At 42.7% G+C, this 15,751-nt stretch overlaps 1 protein-coding gene across 11 annotated transcripts in view; it reads left to right on the forward strand.

Annotated features, from left to right (window-relative positions):
* Window positions 1–15,751, forward strand: part of ASTN2 (astrotactin 2) — a 900,155-nt gene that overhangs the window by 470,134 nt on the left and 414,270 nt on the right. For 10 of the 11 annotated variants that reach the window (XM_036238510.1, XM_036238511.1, XM_036238512.1 and 7 more), the window contains 3 exons: window positions 12,860–12,944; window positions 13,457–13,531; window positions 14,314–14,451. In XM_036238510.1, coding sequence (XP_036094403.1) covers window positions 12,860–12,944; window positions 13,457–13,531; window positions 14,314–14,451 — 298 coding nt within the window. The remainder of the gene's footprint in view (window positions 1–12,859; window positions 12,945–13,456; window positions 13,532–14,313; window positions 14,452–15,751) is intronic. The other variant, XM_036238508.1, reaches the window with a different exon arrangement.

Here is a 15,751-nt window from a genome sequence, read left to right on the forward strand (position 1 = left end):
TATTGAATCAAGGGTGAAAAGAACTCCCAGTGTTGGCAATGCTTAACCCACAAAAGACTTAATCATTATGAATTGGAAGGCGTGATGACAGACTTCTGAGTAGAAAGGGCCTGAACAAAACCATCGAAAGCACAGCACTTAGCAAGAGCCGCGGCCTTTTCTGGTTATTTGAAACCGTTTGTAGGGAGACAGCCTATTACACCACACTGTCCTTTCTCTTCTCTCTTGATGGAAGGCTGCTTTCATTTCAATGTAGATGATTTAAGGCCTCCGAATAGGAGGGCGCGCGTGTGTGTGTGTGTGTGCGTGCGCGCGTGTGCATGTGTTTTTCCATCCGGCCTCCTGGTTTTAATATTACATGTGTCTTAATTAAAACTTCACTAAATGAGTTTCTACCAAACCACAGTGGGTGGGGGTAACATCTGAATTTTATGCTGACACACCAAGATTGTCTCTCAGACATCTAGGAGTTTAAGCTTCTCCACTCAAGTCAAAGTGATGTCAGGTGGTTTCTTCCTGGATGGTGCAATCTCTCAAATGACAAAAAATGGACATAAAAGTGAATCCAGACTCTTTCATGAAGGCTGGTGCAGGCCACTTGGGCACATACTGCTTAATTTTAATGGTTCCCAGTGATTCGCCATCATATACCAGTAAGTGTGGCATAAAAATGTTTTGTAAGAGACAGCGATAGGAACTTCGGCTGTTCTGCAATTAAATCATTACCAGAAAGCGGGGGTTACCCGGGGCGGGGGCGGGGCCCATGGTGTATGAACGTGGTTATGGAGAGTGGGGCAAAGAGAGGGGGGGATGGATGGGAAGGGAAAGAGAAGAAGGGGAGAGAAGGGAAAGAGGAGAATCGGAGAAATCAAGAAAAAGAGGAAGAAACGAAAGGGGATGGCATGAACAGGAAGTGAATATATTCTTTTTCTAGGCACCTTTACATACATATTTTATCTAATGTTCATATTAACCCTTGAAGTAGACAGACTGTCTTTCCTTTTGACCCCTTTTGTGGATGAGGAAATTAAGGTGGGTCTGGGGATTTAACTTGGGCTTCTGAATCAAACTTGTTTTTGTTTTTTTTTTTGTTTTTGTTTTTTACGGAGAATGCTATAAAGGGTAGCCAAACATAGAGAAAGACAGATAGTAAGGTATATAGGGAAAGACAAAGGCAGAGAAACAGAGACCAAGATGAGAAACTGAGGCAGCTACAAAAACACAAAGATTAACAAATAAAGAGAAAGGGAGATCAGGGTGCAGGGAGCCATAAAATAGAAGAGAGACACAGAGGAGAGAGGGGAACAGGAATAGGAGTATGAATATAGTCAGGAGCGCGATTAGAGAAGTGAAAATTAGCTGGGTTCCGCTGAATGTACATATTATGTAAAATGGTATAATATTGCAGATGGAAGGAACTAGAAATGACAATTCTCCAGTTTCCCTGGAAGCTGGCCGTGACCATGACCATCTGCCCGTAGCTGAGGCTGAGGTCATTCTGAGGAAGGGGCCCTCTAGAACGGAGTACAAAAGTCACATGCTGTCCACGGGTTCTCTTTGTTCCCTCCCTATTCCCGACTGGATAAAGGCAAAGCTGCCATCCTGTGAGTGTCTGGACTCTCTCGCTGTATAGCGTGGATGGCATGGGCAGGTCGAATACATGGGGCCCATTGTACTCAGTGCACATCTGGAAATGCGTTACTCTTTTTGCTTTAATTTTATAAATGAAATTTGATTTTAAACTCACAAAGATAGCCGATGCTTGAAAAAACCATCATCGCCTCTCTTTTTGTAAAAAAACTCTTTTGCAAAATGAATAATTACCCTCTGCTTAATTTATTTTGCATTTTTCACTTGGCTTTTTCAGGTTTTGTTCGAGCAGAGAACAACTGCATTATTAATCATCGTGTGTTCTGAATAGAATGAGTATATATTTCATCCTTATTGCATCCTGATGAATGGGAGAGCATGGGGCTCAGGTGAAAAGGATGAACCTCGGAGATGAAGGGGCTTGAGCAAGGCCACCGGGTCAGCTGTTGGGGAAACAGCTACAGGATCCTGTGGCATTGGCAATCGCAGGGCCTTGTCTCACCTGCACCCCTGTAACTCCGACAGAGGTGTGGTAGGTGGCCAGGTAGAGCAACCAAGATGGGGCATTTTCAGTGAGACACAGGGTCATGCTGAGCTCTTATAATTTACCTGGTATAGTGTGAGGAGCTGCCTCCAACGCAGACCTGGGTTCGCATCCTGACTCTGTTGCTTTCTTCCTGAGTGTACTGGGGGCCAGTCACTTCATTCTTGGGGGTTTCAGTTTTTTCACCTGTAACATCAGAACCACATTAGCACCCGCTTCAGTGTGGTTGAAGGTGAAAAGTTGGATCAAACACATCATGCTTAACAAGATCCATAAATGTCTTTTAGCCTTTTCCTCTTCCCAGATTATAAATGAGGGGTCCAGGATAAGAGCTACAGTTAGGAAGGGACATTAAGACAACCAGCTCCCTAATAATAATCATAGCAATAGTAGGTTATGCTTATGAAGCCCATACTTGGAATAGAACATACTTGATGTTGTTTAGTGAGAGGGTCAGGACTGATTAACCTCATCGTAGAATTAATGAAACTGAGTCTGAGCCAGATACAGGAAATTGTACAAAGTCACAGAACCATTGGCTAACAATGCAGAATACAAACCTTGTCCTGACTCTAGTGCCTGCCTTCTGTGCTTTAAACTGCCTATGAACAATGCTTGGACCCAGCATTTAGGAATATCCCCTAAGAACACTTTGGGGGAAAGTGTTCTTAGGGGATATTTCCCCACTCCTGTAACCTAGGACAGGATTCCTTAGTGCCAGTTAAGCCCTCTGGCTGTGCTGATCCATCTGAACAAGTGTGTCCGGCTGATTCAGAAAAACAAAAGGTCCCACAATTTCCCATTTACGCTGTGAACTACCTTTGCACCTGTCTTTCCATCTATCTGGAAAATCCTTACTTCCCCTGGAGAGAGAGGCAGTACAGCCTGGATTCTAGTCTGTCTCTGGCACTCTTAGCATTTTGACCTCAGACAAGCAAGCTACTTAAGCCCTCTGGGCCTGAGTCTCCTCATCTGTAAGATAAGGTTGAAAATAGAACCTTTTTCATAGGCTCGTCATTAAGGGTCACGTGAGTTAATACAAATAAAGAACTTCCAACACTGCTTGGCAGTTAGGGATCCCTACGTCTCCTCATCGTTGTTGCCCTTGTTTGTCACCGATGTGTCCTGACCTTGGGGCAGAGTTTGACACTTTCTTTTGGATCCCATGGCACTTTTTGCACAAACTGTCCCTCCAGCGTGAACCACACCTTGCCATAGTGACATACTCTCATCTCAGCCCTCGCACTCCTGTGTCACCTGCTTGAAGGCAGAGAATGGGATGGATCCACACTGTGCCCTCATCCCACCCATGCCAGCACAGAGGAATGGTACAGAGAAAGAAAAAGAGTCGGAAGGAGTAACACATGAACCAAAGAGGAGGCAAGAACCATGTAGGGAGCAAAAAAGGAGAGACTAACAAAGCAGGAAACGTGGGCAAAGGCAGCAAATCAGAGGTGAAGTACTGGCCTGGGGGAGCCCGGCCTGGACAGCAGCACTGGCAGCGATAGAGGTGCTGGCAGTAATAGGAATCGTCACCATCATCGTCATTGTCGTCATTGTCATTGTCGTCGTCACCACCACCATCATCATCATAAACTTCCACTTCCTGAATGCTGCTCACATGGCTGGTGATGTGGTAATTATTTTTAATATATCTCCAATCCTGGTGACAATTCGTAAAATTGAACTTAAGATGTCCCTTTTGTAATGAGGAAACTGAAGCCCAGAGAAGTGCAATGGTTTACCCAGTAATAGAGAATTCACCTCAGATCGTTTTGATTCCCAGGCCAATGCTATTTCCCCGTTGCCAGGATGTGTCTCATAGCCTCCTGACCCCTTCCATGTTCACCTAAGGATCTTGGATAACGGGGGCTCTGGCGTGAAGTCTGAGGAGCGGTATGGAGAGGGCGACCCCTCTCCCAGTGGGCCCAGCTCTGTGCCTTTGTGTCATGAACCCCAGGTTGGTCTACTGGAATCAGATCCTTTCTGGTTGTCAGAGAAGTCTGCATCTGTATCCATTCCAGGCAGTTAGCGAGATTTCTTTAGTGCTCTCTAACCTTGATCAACCATAATTTTGAGGGAGTCTCCTACCCCCATGCTTTTCTCCCCAACACTAATTTGTAGATAATTGTATGAGTGCTGCACTCAAGGATGGAGGAGGCTAGGAAGGGAGGGAATGGAGCCAGTGAAAAGGGGTCAGCTTGGCTGAGACCCTCAAGTGGGGGCCCTGGTGTGGCCTGGCTAGCGGCCTCTCAGAGCACGGGCCACCCAACAAGCCTGCCTGCATGAGCTGGGTCAGTGCCAATTAGTTTCCATGTAGCCTCAATTAAGGACTCTGATCCCCATCAGACCTGATCACCAGTCTGTGCCACCAGAACCATTTGGCTGCATTTTTTTTTTCCCTTCTTGCTCCTAGAAGTATAATGATAAATGACAATGAGGGGCCAGCAGCTGAAATGCTGGTGTCCAAATTTTCTCAAATGCTTTGGGAAGAACAAGGCTGAAACATCTCATTCCAGCAGCATGAGAAAAAATAAAAAAGGGGGACATCCAAGATGCCCACAAGAGATTGCTAAGATGTCATCAAGACTAACCTCCCTGTATAGACCAAGAAACTGAGTCCCAGGGAGGGAAGGGACCTGCCCCAGGTCACGCAGCACATTTGACTGCATAGACCTCTAAGAAGGCGCCCTTGCTTCATCAGTGTCTTAACTATATCTTCCTGTTACTTCTCTCCAGCCATGTGTCTCTGCCTCCCATGTCTCTATTCTCCAAACTTCTAGCCCTCCTCACACACCCGTTGCCCCCCGTCCCTCAGGACATGCTGACTTCAAGAGACAACACCAGAGCACGTTAAAAGTAGAATCAAAGACTGGAACTTGAACAAGGTTTGGGAGGACATTTGGGGATCCCTAAGTCCTAGCTACTCCTTTCACAGCTGGTAAGACTGAGGCCAAGAAAAGTAAAGTGATTTGCCCAAAGTTACAGAGGAATCGGCATTATAAAATGTATTCCATGATGGATACTGCCCAGATGGTCTCACCTCATTACTAAATAATCATTGAGCCACTTAATTTGCTCCTCACCTCTTAACTCCCTCTCCACGCATGGTCTCTCCTCTGTTGAACCTGCCTCTGTTCAATTCTCAGGCCCTGCTTGTCTCAGGGCAGACCTGCAGGTGGGTCTCATATGGTTCTTCTGATGAAGAAACCCAGAGGAAGTTAGAGCATGAAAGGTACAAGGGAGGGAGAGTAATTCGTAAGATAGGGACGATCGGCTGAGGCCTTAATGGAGGGCTTTGAGTGCTAGGCCGGGGGTGTGAGCTCCACCCTGAAAGCGACTGGAAGCTGCTGAGAGTTTTGGGGATGAGCTCTGGGGACAGCTGATCTTTGAAAAGATAACTGGCTATCAATCGGTTTAGAAGGGGGGCACCGAAAGCAGGTCACCAGTGACAAGACTTTTTTAATAGTGCACGTGGACCATGTTGAGGTCCTCCACCAGGGCAGGGGCCATGAAGAGAGATGGCAGGGGATGGGTCTGAGTGACAACAGAGATAAATCATGGGGATTCAGGTACCATTTGGATGTTGACGGCAAAAAAAAAAAAAAATCAGAGATTGTTCTAAGATTTCTAGTTTGAGGTGAATCAGCAGCTTTTGCTACACTATTTCTGCATAACAAACAACGATGTCACTTTATTGCCAGCATGATAAGCATTTTTTCCCCTTTGTTACACATCTGGGTAGACTGATCTAACCAGAACTCCACTGTCCTTGGCTCCAAGTTCTGGTTGTGTCCAGCTTTGTTCCGTGTATCACTTATCTTTCTTGGACAAGCCACCACTTGGAGCATGGTCTGCTCATAGCGAGAGATGGGAATGCAAGAGAGCAAGCCCAGCCTCACAGCACATTTCAAATCTTAGTTCACACCCCATCTGCTACATCCCATTAGCCAAGCAACTTACTTGCCAAGGCTGAAGACAAAGGGTAGGGAAGAAATTTCTGTCTCTGTACAATCAGCCATGACAAGGTTTTGTATGCATAATGCTACTATAGAGAAATGAGAATTTGATACCAGTTTTCCTTCAACACCCCTGATTTCCCACTCCTTTGCCCCTTTCCACACTTCCATGAGCCATTTCTCTCAGATGCATCACACTGCTGGGGAAGGAAGAATCAGAAAGATGCTGGGTTGGGATGTTCACCCTTCCATTCACAGTCTTGGGCAGCTTATGTGACCTCTCCAAGCCTCAACTTCATGTTATTTAAAATGGAGCCAATAAATCTTCCTCCCAGTGTTGTCACAAATACCAGAAATTATGTGGGTAAGGTCAGAGCATAGTAGATACTCAAATAGCAGTACCCATGATGTTACCCCTGCTCCTGACCCCTGCTAGCAGAAAATCAATCCAGGACCCTTCGTTTCATAGTTATTATAAATTCATTACAGTCCTCACATAAAGTATTTACATTTGAACAGGGGACATTTAGAAGAGTGATTCTTAACCTTTAGTTATAGTGGAATTTTAGAAACCAACAGGATGCTAATTTTATTGTGAGTTGATTGGAATTTCCTTTCTTCTCTAACCCTTGTTGTCTAGCATATGATAATTGTCAAATTAAAGGCAGCTCTCTTTGCTCTTGCCCTTGGGGTTATGTTTATTGTTTTGGTGTTTGTAACTGTGTGAAAGAACATAAGTTTTGAAGACCTGACTTTATGACCATGTGCAAGTGACCAGCCAAGTCTGAGCTTCAGTTTTCTTACACGAGTACCTTCCTCCTCGTACTAGTCATGAGTGTGACCTGCGCGATGACATATGATGACTTATTTCAAGTGTCTTCCATTATTCCTAGCTCAAAGCAGGCCCCTAGTAATGTTATATCTAGCCATGTCTCCCTCATCACATATCTGGCCTTGAGCCGCGGTGCAGAGACTCAGAAGTGAAGAGGGTCAAGGTACACTAGTACCTTGTGTACTAGTAGCCCACTCAGAGTCAGAAAAGGGAAGGATGCCATGCACACTTACTACTCTAAGGGACCGGGGAGATGTATTTCCAAGCCATAGTGATAAGAAGAATAAATAGAGCAGCCAGTGTCCCTGGCCTGTGATGATAAGTGGTGACTGAGTTGGAAGAAAGTGAAAATGGAATCATAAGAGGATGACAGGGTGGGAGGAGGGGAGTCAGAGGGGAGTCACACAGCCGGGAAGGCTTGGGAAAAAGGCTTTGCACTTATCTAGCACTCTCAAGGGCAGGCGATGAGCTCCTCTGAGCTGTGGGAGGTGGGGGAGGCGGCGCTCTCTGGCCCGTGCTCTCATCAGTCTGTACCTGTGTCTTTCAGTAGGAGGAGCCATAGACAGATACTGCTGGTTCTGGGAACACAGAGGCAGTCTTGGAGATTACCTCATTCAAGCTACCCAAATTTACAGATGAAGAAACTGAGTCCCTATGGCTTTGCAAAGGGCATACATGAAATCAAGGCCATCCTTCATCTAGAGAGTACTTTCCCATTTTAAAACAAGACGATCAATTGGCCCCTCTTATCCAGGGACAATAATAACAGAAACTCAAACATCTATGATGTGTTCAGCAAGAAGAAATGTGCCAAAGATTGCACTGAAGACTTTTCAAATACATCACTGATTTTTTTCCAGGAAATAGGCGATGGCACTCATTCCAGATTAGGAAACAAAACTCAGAGAGATAAAATGACTAGATCGAGTTCATACAAATACGAAACGGCAGATCCAGGATTTAAATCCAAAACAAGATGATTCCAGGGCCCAGCTCTGAACCTTTTCATCAGCTGGCCAGCCTTACATGATTAACATGAAGGCACTCCATTTTGGAGTGTTCTAGGAGAACACTGTACAAGATCATCTCAGTTTGTTCATAATTGAGGGATTCTGTGTTTTTACCCAAGTATTTATGGAGTGAAAATGCATGTAACAAAAAATGAGAATTCAATGAGTGGAACCTAGGAGACATAAAAGAGTAAATATTTTAAAACCACAGCAACTCATCTATAGCTGATAATACAGTTCTAGTAATTAGCACGATGAAAATCTACTTAATTGAATTCCCTTATGGGAACCACTTTAATGAAGAGATTAAACTCTTTTTTTAATGTCTGCATGATCAATCACATAAAAATGTATGTTTTTGTTCTGTTAAGACTATTTCAAATTCATTATATTTAAAAAAAAAGTAATTCCTATTTATAAATGCAATACATTTATAGGAAACTCAGAAATATCGGAAGAGTACAAAGGAAAAAAGACTCCCTATAAAATGTCGCCAGGTATCACGTTGAAGTTTTGAGACTACCAAGGAAATAGAAAGGATACTGAAGTCACAGCCAAGAGCCCTGGGTTCTAGTCATGACTGACCCAGAGGCAAGACTAGTGATTTGTGTAAATGTCTTCTCTCCATAAGCTTATGTTTCCTCTTCTGAAAAACAAAACCGGAAAGATTTAAACTAGACGATCTTTAAGAGCTTTTTCTACTCTGACGTGAAGTAGAATTCTATTTTAGACATTTCGGCAGCACTCGTGTTTACACTTTCCATTTCTTTGGCAAATACCTGTCATGGATATGAGTTTCTTTCGGTCTTCATTATTCTAAATGAACTCAGCCCGAATTCATGAAAATTACAATATATTTATGTATTCACTAATTCATCCATCCATCCATTCATTCATTTAACAAATGAGTTGCTTATCCTTCATCAGGCACTACACTAATTATGAAGATATGGAGATGATTCAGAAAAGCTTTCTGCAATCAAAAAACTCTAGGTTAGTAGGGAAAATAGGCAAATAAAAAAAAAAACATTTCTCTATCCCATCAGCATAGGCATTACTATGTGAAATGTACCCCCTAACTAACTTATGTACCAGGCGGTGCAGCAGGTGCTGGATGTAGTGGTGAGTGAGAGGGGTGCAGTTCTTTCCTCAAGGAGCTTCTGTAGTGACAGGAGAAAGGGAGCATGAACATTGACAGTGTGTGAAAACGTTGTCAACCTGTGTCCCTGGAGCTGTTCTTTGACAGCCTGGCTGCCCTGGGTAGAGGCAGGATTGAGGTAGGGACCCACTCAAGGAAGGGTTTAATCTTCACCTCTGGCTGTCAGAGGCTTGAATCTTGCAAGAATAAAATGCTTGGTTGCAAATAGTAGACAGTTGGCTGAGCCAGCAACATGGGAAACAGAAGTCGATAAAGCTGATAGCCATGGCATTGATGGAAATCTTGCTGGAGACACCTGGCCCAACTGCTAAGAGAGATCATAGCTAAGGTTAAAACAAAAAGTGTCCAGAAAGCAGAGGTTAGGCATTTGGAAAAGCAAACAACTGACTTGTTGGTATTCAGAACTAATGAACATCCACTCCAATTTTTCATTTCACAGATGGGGAAACTGAGGCCCAGCAAGGAACAAATTACTTATCTAATGTCCCTAGAGTTAATATGTCAGCATATATCAGAACTCAGTGGCCATCTTGGAACGAAAGGGAAAGAGGAGGAACTATTAAGCATCTACTCATGGTCTACCTGACCCATGAACTTTTATCCTTGACTAATTCAGTTTACTCTTTCATCAGCTCTGTGAAATTGAAATTACTATCATCCCTATTCTATAAATAAGAAAACGGAGACTTAGAAAGGTAAGGTAAATCCCCCAAGACCAGGGAGAGAGAAAGCAAGGACCGAAACCCAGGTCTGTCTGCCGCCTGCACTCTGGCACTTTTCCTCATGCCTCACCTCCTGTTCTCCAGGCAGCCTTATGGGGAGCCTCCAGGGTGGATGCCTCTCATTTGCAGAATACATATTTGTTGTATAATGAGCATCAGTAATTAATGATCCATTCCAAGGCAGGAGAAACTTGCCTAGTAAGCACACGAGAAAGAAAGAGAAAAATAGAGTGGTACCTTTTTCCTGTATAGATTTTTCATTCCACTAATATTCCCAAAAGGAGAGAAAATGACCTGTGCCCTGCAGAGCTGATAGGAGACTGGAGCCTCAGTCACTGTCCTTTCCATAAGGAAAAAAGGGCCCCCCTTTCCCACCATCCCTCCTTCCCCACCCCAACCTGACTTCCTGTCCCTTTGCCAGAAGTAACCATTTTACCTCTCCCGTTATGAATCATGAGGACTGTGGCTTGTGACAGATCATAAATCAGTCCTGGGAGTCTCGAGGACAAATCCCAGCACTTTTAATCTTTAATATTAGATGTGTTTAAAGTGGTGAATATTTCATGAAGGGACTGTTGCATTTTAACACATCATTAGTGACTCCTCCCCCTCTTGCTCGGTAAATTATTCACATCCAGATCTCAAGGATTTCAGCCCTCTCCCTCCATTTATCTTTCCTCCAGTAACAATCAATTCATTAGGTCACACATACAGCACACACATTCAGTGGAAGACCCCGAGCATTATGCTGGAGAGCAGAGTTGCAGAGAACGTTCCTGCTTGCAAGCAGCCCCCTCCTAATTTGCTAGGTATCCAGAGAAAGAGAAAGGTAGATCTGGCTCTCTCCACATCTCTCCTTCCCTCTTTAAATAATCTTATTCTGAATATTTTGAATACTGCCTCCCACCCATTTTTCACCTCATATTCTGTCTTACTACCTTGTTAATTCAGCCAACATTTATTAAGCCCAGGTTGATAGCCAGATACTTGCTAATGCTGGAAGTAAAAAAAAAAAAAAAAAAAGTAGGCAGTATTGTAATATATAAAACAAAGTGGAGTTTTTTTTTTTTTAACACAATGTTTTTCATAAGTCCAAATTCACAACATTGAGAGTGAGTCAATGAAAACAATGAGGTTATTTGATGAATGTAAACATTTTGAAGTCAGGAGTTATGGGTGATGGTTGTACGACCTGTGTTACCCTAGCATGCTATGTTTTGGTTGAGTTGCACAAGGTTTAGACAATCCTGATTCATAAAATATGTAATTGTAAATAGCGTGAGCTCATTGGCACCTCGATTCATAATCTCAGGAGCCTCCTCAATAAAACAAAGATGACAGGAGGTTTTTATGTTGTTTTTGTTTGTTTGTTTGTTTGTTTTTTAATGAGGCCTGCATAAAATAAGTTTATCTGGCAAGTAGAGTTAATGTGAAGATGCTCTCCAGTGTCCTAAATTGTAGCATGTAACAGCTGAGTAATTAGCCTTTTTTCACTATTAAAGAGATTTAAAAATAATTTTTTAAAGAAAATTAAGATTTGAAATTTGCCAATTCCCTAAATCTCCCCCATTGAACTATATACATTTCCATGAGGCATGATTTGAAAACCCTCAGATCAGACCAATCAGAATGATGGTAGGATTGAAGGATTGCAGGTTCATCTCAGAGTATGCGTGATTGTGAACACCAGAAGATGAAAAAGAAGTCAACCTGACAGCCATAGCCTGGAAATTTATCAGAGCCATAACATAATTATTCATTCGACTCTCAGGGTTGAACATCTACTCTGTTCTTGGCAGTGAGCTAAGCCAGGGCAGTTCCTACCAGCATTTTCCAAGATGTGTGCTACTGAATAATAATCCTGTGACTGTTCCACCAGCAAGCTTCCCAAGGTGAAATAAGTTGAGGGTAGACTATATGTATCACCCTTATGCAGAATCACACTCTAATGGCTCTAAGAAATGGTACAAGTGTTTCCCAAACATTTTTTTTAGAGAACCTATTTTTGGCAAAGCATCTGTGAACATTCTGCAAATATACCTTAAGAAAAACTAATAAATAATTGACTCAAAAAACATTTCCTAACCTTAAGGAGTGTACAGTGGAGCAGGACTGGTTAAGTAGCAAGGGGGATAGGACAGAGAGCTTCTGAAAACCCTTGCAGAATTTTAAACTCGGTGTATACTAGAAAATGAGACATGTGCTGTCTACCTTAAATGAGCTTTACCAATGGGACAATACATTTAAGGCAGTGTGGGATGCTAGCAGAGACTCGTGCAACCAGGCATAAGACATGGCCAAAAAAAAGGAAAAATGATGGATGGATGGATGAATAGGTGGATGGATGAATTGGTGGGTCGATGGATGGATGGATGGATGGATGGATGGATGGATGGACGGACGGATGGATGAGTGGATTGGTAGAGGGGTAAAGGAAAGGGAACGAGAGGGAAAAGAAGGGGAAGGGAGGGAAGAAGAGGAAAACCAGTTAAAACAAGCAACAAAAATAAAACAAAATCTGGAGATGATAAATGAAAATAATGTTTCCAAAAGAAGAAATCAAAGATATTTGAAGGAGGTGGCATTTGATTTCAGGATTATGAATACATGTGGCTTGTTTATTCAGGCAGAAGAAATTCAACTTTTTGTTTATGCTTTTAGTACAAATGTGCTTTACCATAATTTAAATATTTGATAATAAGACCTTCATTCCTAGGCACCAGGTCGCGTCCTGTTCCCCTCATTAAGTTGTGAGCTTTTTCAGCATCTGAGTCGTACCTTGATCCCTGTATCCCAATGCCAAGAAGAGAGCCTGGCAGGAAGTTGTAGTCAGGAATTATTGAATAAATAAGTGGATGAATGAAAAAAATGAGTAAACTATTAATCACAGTGATACATAGACCAGAACACCTGTTTTTCGTGGGGCTTTTCTAAAACTAGGCAGCTCACTTTATTTTCTAGGGGAAAAAAAAAGAAACCAGGAAAGAAGATTTATTTGGGCAGGCAGTATTTCACAAGCTTGTTTTTTTCTTTTTGCTTACAGGAGAGTGCAGCTGTCATGAAGGCTATGCCCCAGACCCAGTTCACAGACACCTGTGTGTGCGCAGTGACTGGGGACAGAGTGAAGGGTGAGTGGCAAAGGACATTGGGGCAGAGACAGTGAAGGACCATCGCCTCCTCCTCTGTTCTGTTACCAAAGGCCCAATACTGCTGCACAAAGAGGAGTCTTTCTCTGCAACAGTTGTATTTCTGCCAAACTCAATAGAAAGTAACTCCTATTTCCCACTGAATCACATTTTAGAATTAATGTGCATGATGAATCTTCTAGAGGACACATGCTGAAATTGAACTCATCCCCCTAAACCATTAGTAATCGAAAATACTTCCTTAACTGGACTGATAAAGAGAATCAGAATTTTGTTTATAACTCCAACATAGACAAAATGGACTTTAAAAGGCTGGGTCTTTCTATAAATTAGAGACATTCTTTGATAATATACTCTTACCCAAAAATTACTTCTGCAAAATTCAGTTGTGTGTAAATCTATTCTTAAGTAATGTACACATATGAATCCTACCTACTTCTGACTAATATTATCTCCTATCCCCCTTTCTTTCCCTCCCTCTATTCTTCCCACAGACCTTGGCCTTACACAACACTCGAGAGGGGCTATGATTTGGTGACAGGGGAGCAAGCCCCTGAAAAGATTCTCAGGTGAGTTGACAGTCCTGTTGGGGTATGATGGATGCTGAGGAGTGGAGAAGGGTCTGATAGGGAGGCACAGTCATGCTTCGATCAAACCTGTGCTTTTCTGGGCTGTAGTGAGGACAAAGGAACTCTCGCTGGCAAAGATGCACCGTAATGGCCCAGGTTACTATGGGATTCTAATCCCCATCTGTCTGACATCTAGACTTGCAGACTCAAATACTTGAACTGGAAGAGACATACTGATTATCTAGTCCAGTGGTTTAAAAATATTCTATAGCTATAGAACCTGTTCCTCTAACCTCCTTGAAATCTTACGTGAAACTTCAGTACTTAAGCAGATATGCAAATTAAGTGGCAGAACTGGGAATCAGATTTTGGTTCAAACCAATTCAGAGTTTGTACTCTTAACCTTCGTGAAGACTACCCCTGGTGACTTAGCAGTCACTTCTGGAATGCTGCTGGATCCCAGGACTGCTTTGGAAGGCACAGCTGAAATAGGCCCTGTCCTCACAGAGCCCACTATTTATTGGTAGTCAGGAAAAAAATTAAGAAAGAAAGAAAGAAAACTTCAACAAAAGTGACACATGGGCTAAATGATTAACACATTTATAAAATGGCCATCCAAGGCTGTGCAAAGTTGTCCAAAAGTGTGCCTTGGAGAATGCAGGGGGCTTAGTTGGGTGAGCAAGTGAGAAATGATCTTGGAAGGGATGGGAGGTGGAGCCACTTTTTTTCTCTTTTCACTCTGGTTCCTGGGGAGTTCCCCAATGGAAACTCTTACATTGCAGGTCTACTTTCAGCTTGGGCCAAGGACTCTGGCTTCCTGTCAGCAAAAGCTTCGTGGTTCCTCCCGTGGAGCTGTCCATCAACCCACTGGCCAGCTGCAAGACTGATGTGCTCGTCACCGAAGACCCTGCAGATGTCAGGTAGGGAAGTCATCTCCAGTATTGGGTAGCAAGGACTTCTTAGAGCACTGGGGACCCATCTCTTTCAGGATCACGGGAACTCCTGTGACGAAGTGCTCTTCACGTTGCTGAAGTAGGCAGGTGCCTCGCAGATGATGCAAAGAGCACCATTAAATATGCAATGCTTCATCCTCCTAAAAGTGCCCTCCATTGGTGGACCTCAATGACTTGTATTTCAACATCATTACTTTCATTCGGTGCTTATATAAAATATGAATAAGGGCTAACACATTATCTGGTCCATCATGGGATCATTAATGGTCTTATAAAAGACCATTAATAGCATATTGAAGAGTCATGATGGTGAAATATTGGAGAACGAGATGCTTTCTAGTATGACTCTGGTACTGGGAACAGACTTTGGGCTGATCCATAGGCTCGAAATGTCTAGGTCAAATTTATTTATTCTTTACTCAGGAAAGGATGGAAACTACATCTCTCCTTAACATGTTTTATACCTTATAGTTAACTTCGTAATAGACTTACTCTACCGTGTTATAATTAGTCACTTATATATCATTCTGTTCCATGATGTGATGAATCTCTCACAGTCAAAGAAAATAACTTATTTAGCTTTTTAATCCCAAGTTTCTAGAACATATTGGTTACCTACTAAATGTTTATCGATTTAATTAAACCAGTGGTCTTACTTCTGATACTAGCACTATTTTGGAGCTTTCTAGTTAAGCTTTTTTTTTTCTTTTCTATTTTTCTTTTCTATTTTTCTCTCTCATGTTGATTATAAAAGGCATTTGAGAAATTTAAATGTTATCACAAATGGACTCTGATTATACTTTTAGAACTGGCTCGTCACACTTTGGCTCCTGACTTGCATCTTGGAATCATGGCAGTTTAGACGCCATTGATTGTTATCCTACCACTGCATAGTCTCTTTTGGGCCATTCTGAACCAAGATGTCCGTGGCGTCTTCATAGGAAGCTCCTATAACCCAACTCTCCTGCTTTACAATTTGTTTGTCCTCACCTTCTCGACTTTTCATGGAGGGATGACAGATCATTTCCATTTTTTATTGAATTGAAATAGATGAGACCAGTAAAGCACGCACTAAGATTTCTCTGCATCACATATTTTAAAGTTGGAGCAAAGACCAGCCGGTGGAAGGACAGTTCTCAAAGAGATCCAATGACTTTGTTGAAACCAACCGAAAGATGGTTTCTTCTAACTTTCCTCAGAGTTCTATACTGCTGACCCTGAATTTGTGATTTCAGTGATGCCACAGATGTCACAATGGTTGATGGTA

This window comes from Rousettus aegyptiacus, unplaced genomic scaffold (assembly GCF_014176215.1).
Source record: "Rousettus aegyptiacus isolate mRouAeg1 unplaced genomic scaffold, mRouAeg1.p scaffold_m13_p_3, whole genome shotgun sequence".
Lineage (NCBI taxonomy): Eukaryota > Metazoa > Chordata > Mammalia > Chiroptera > Pteropodidae > Rousettus > Rousettus aegyptiacus.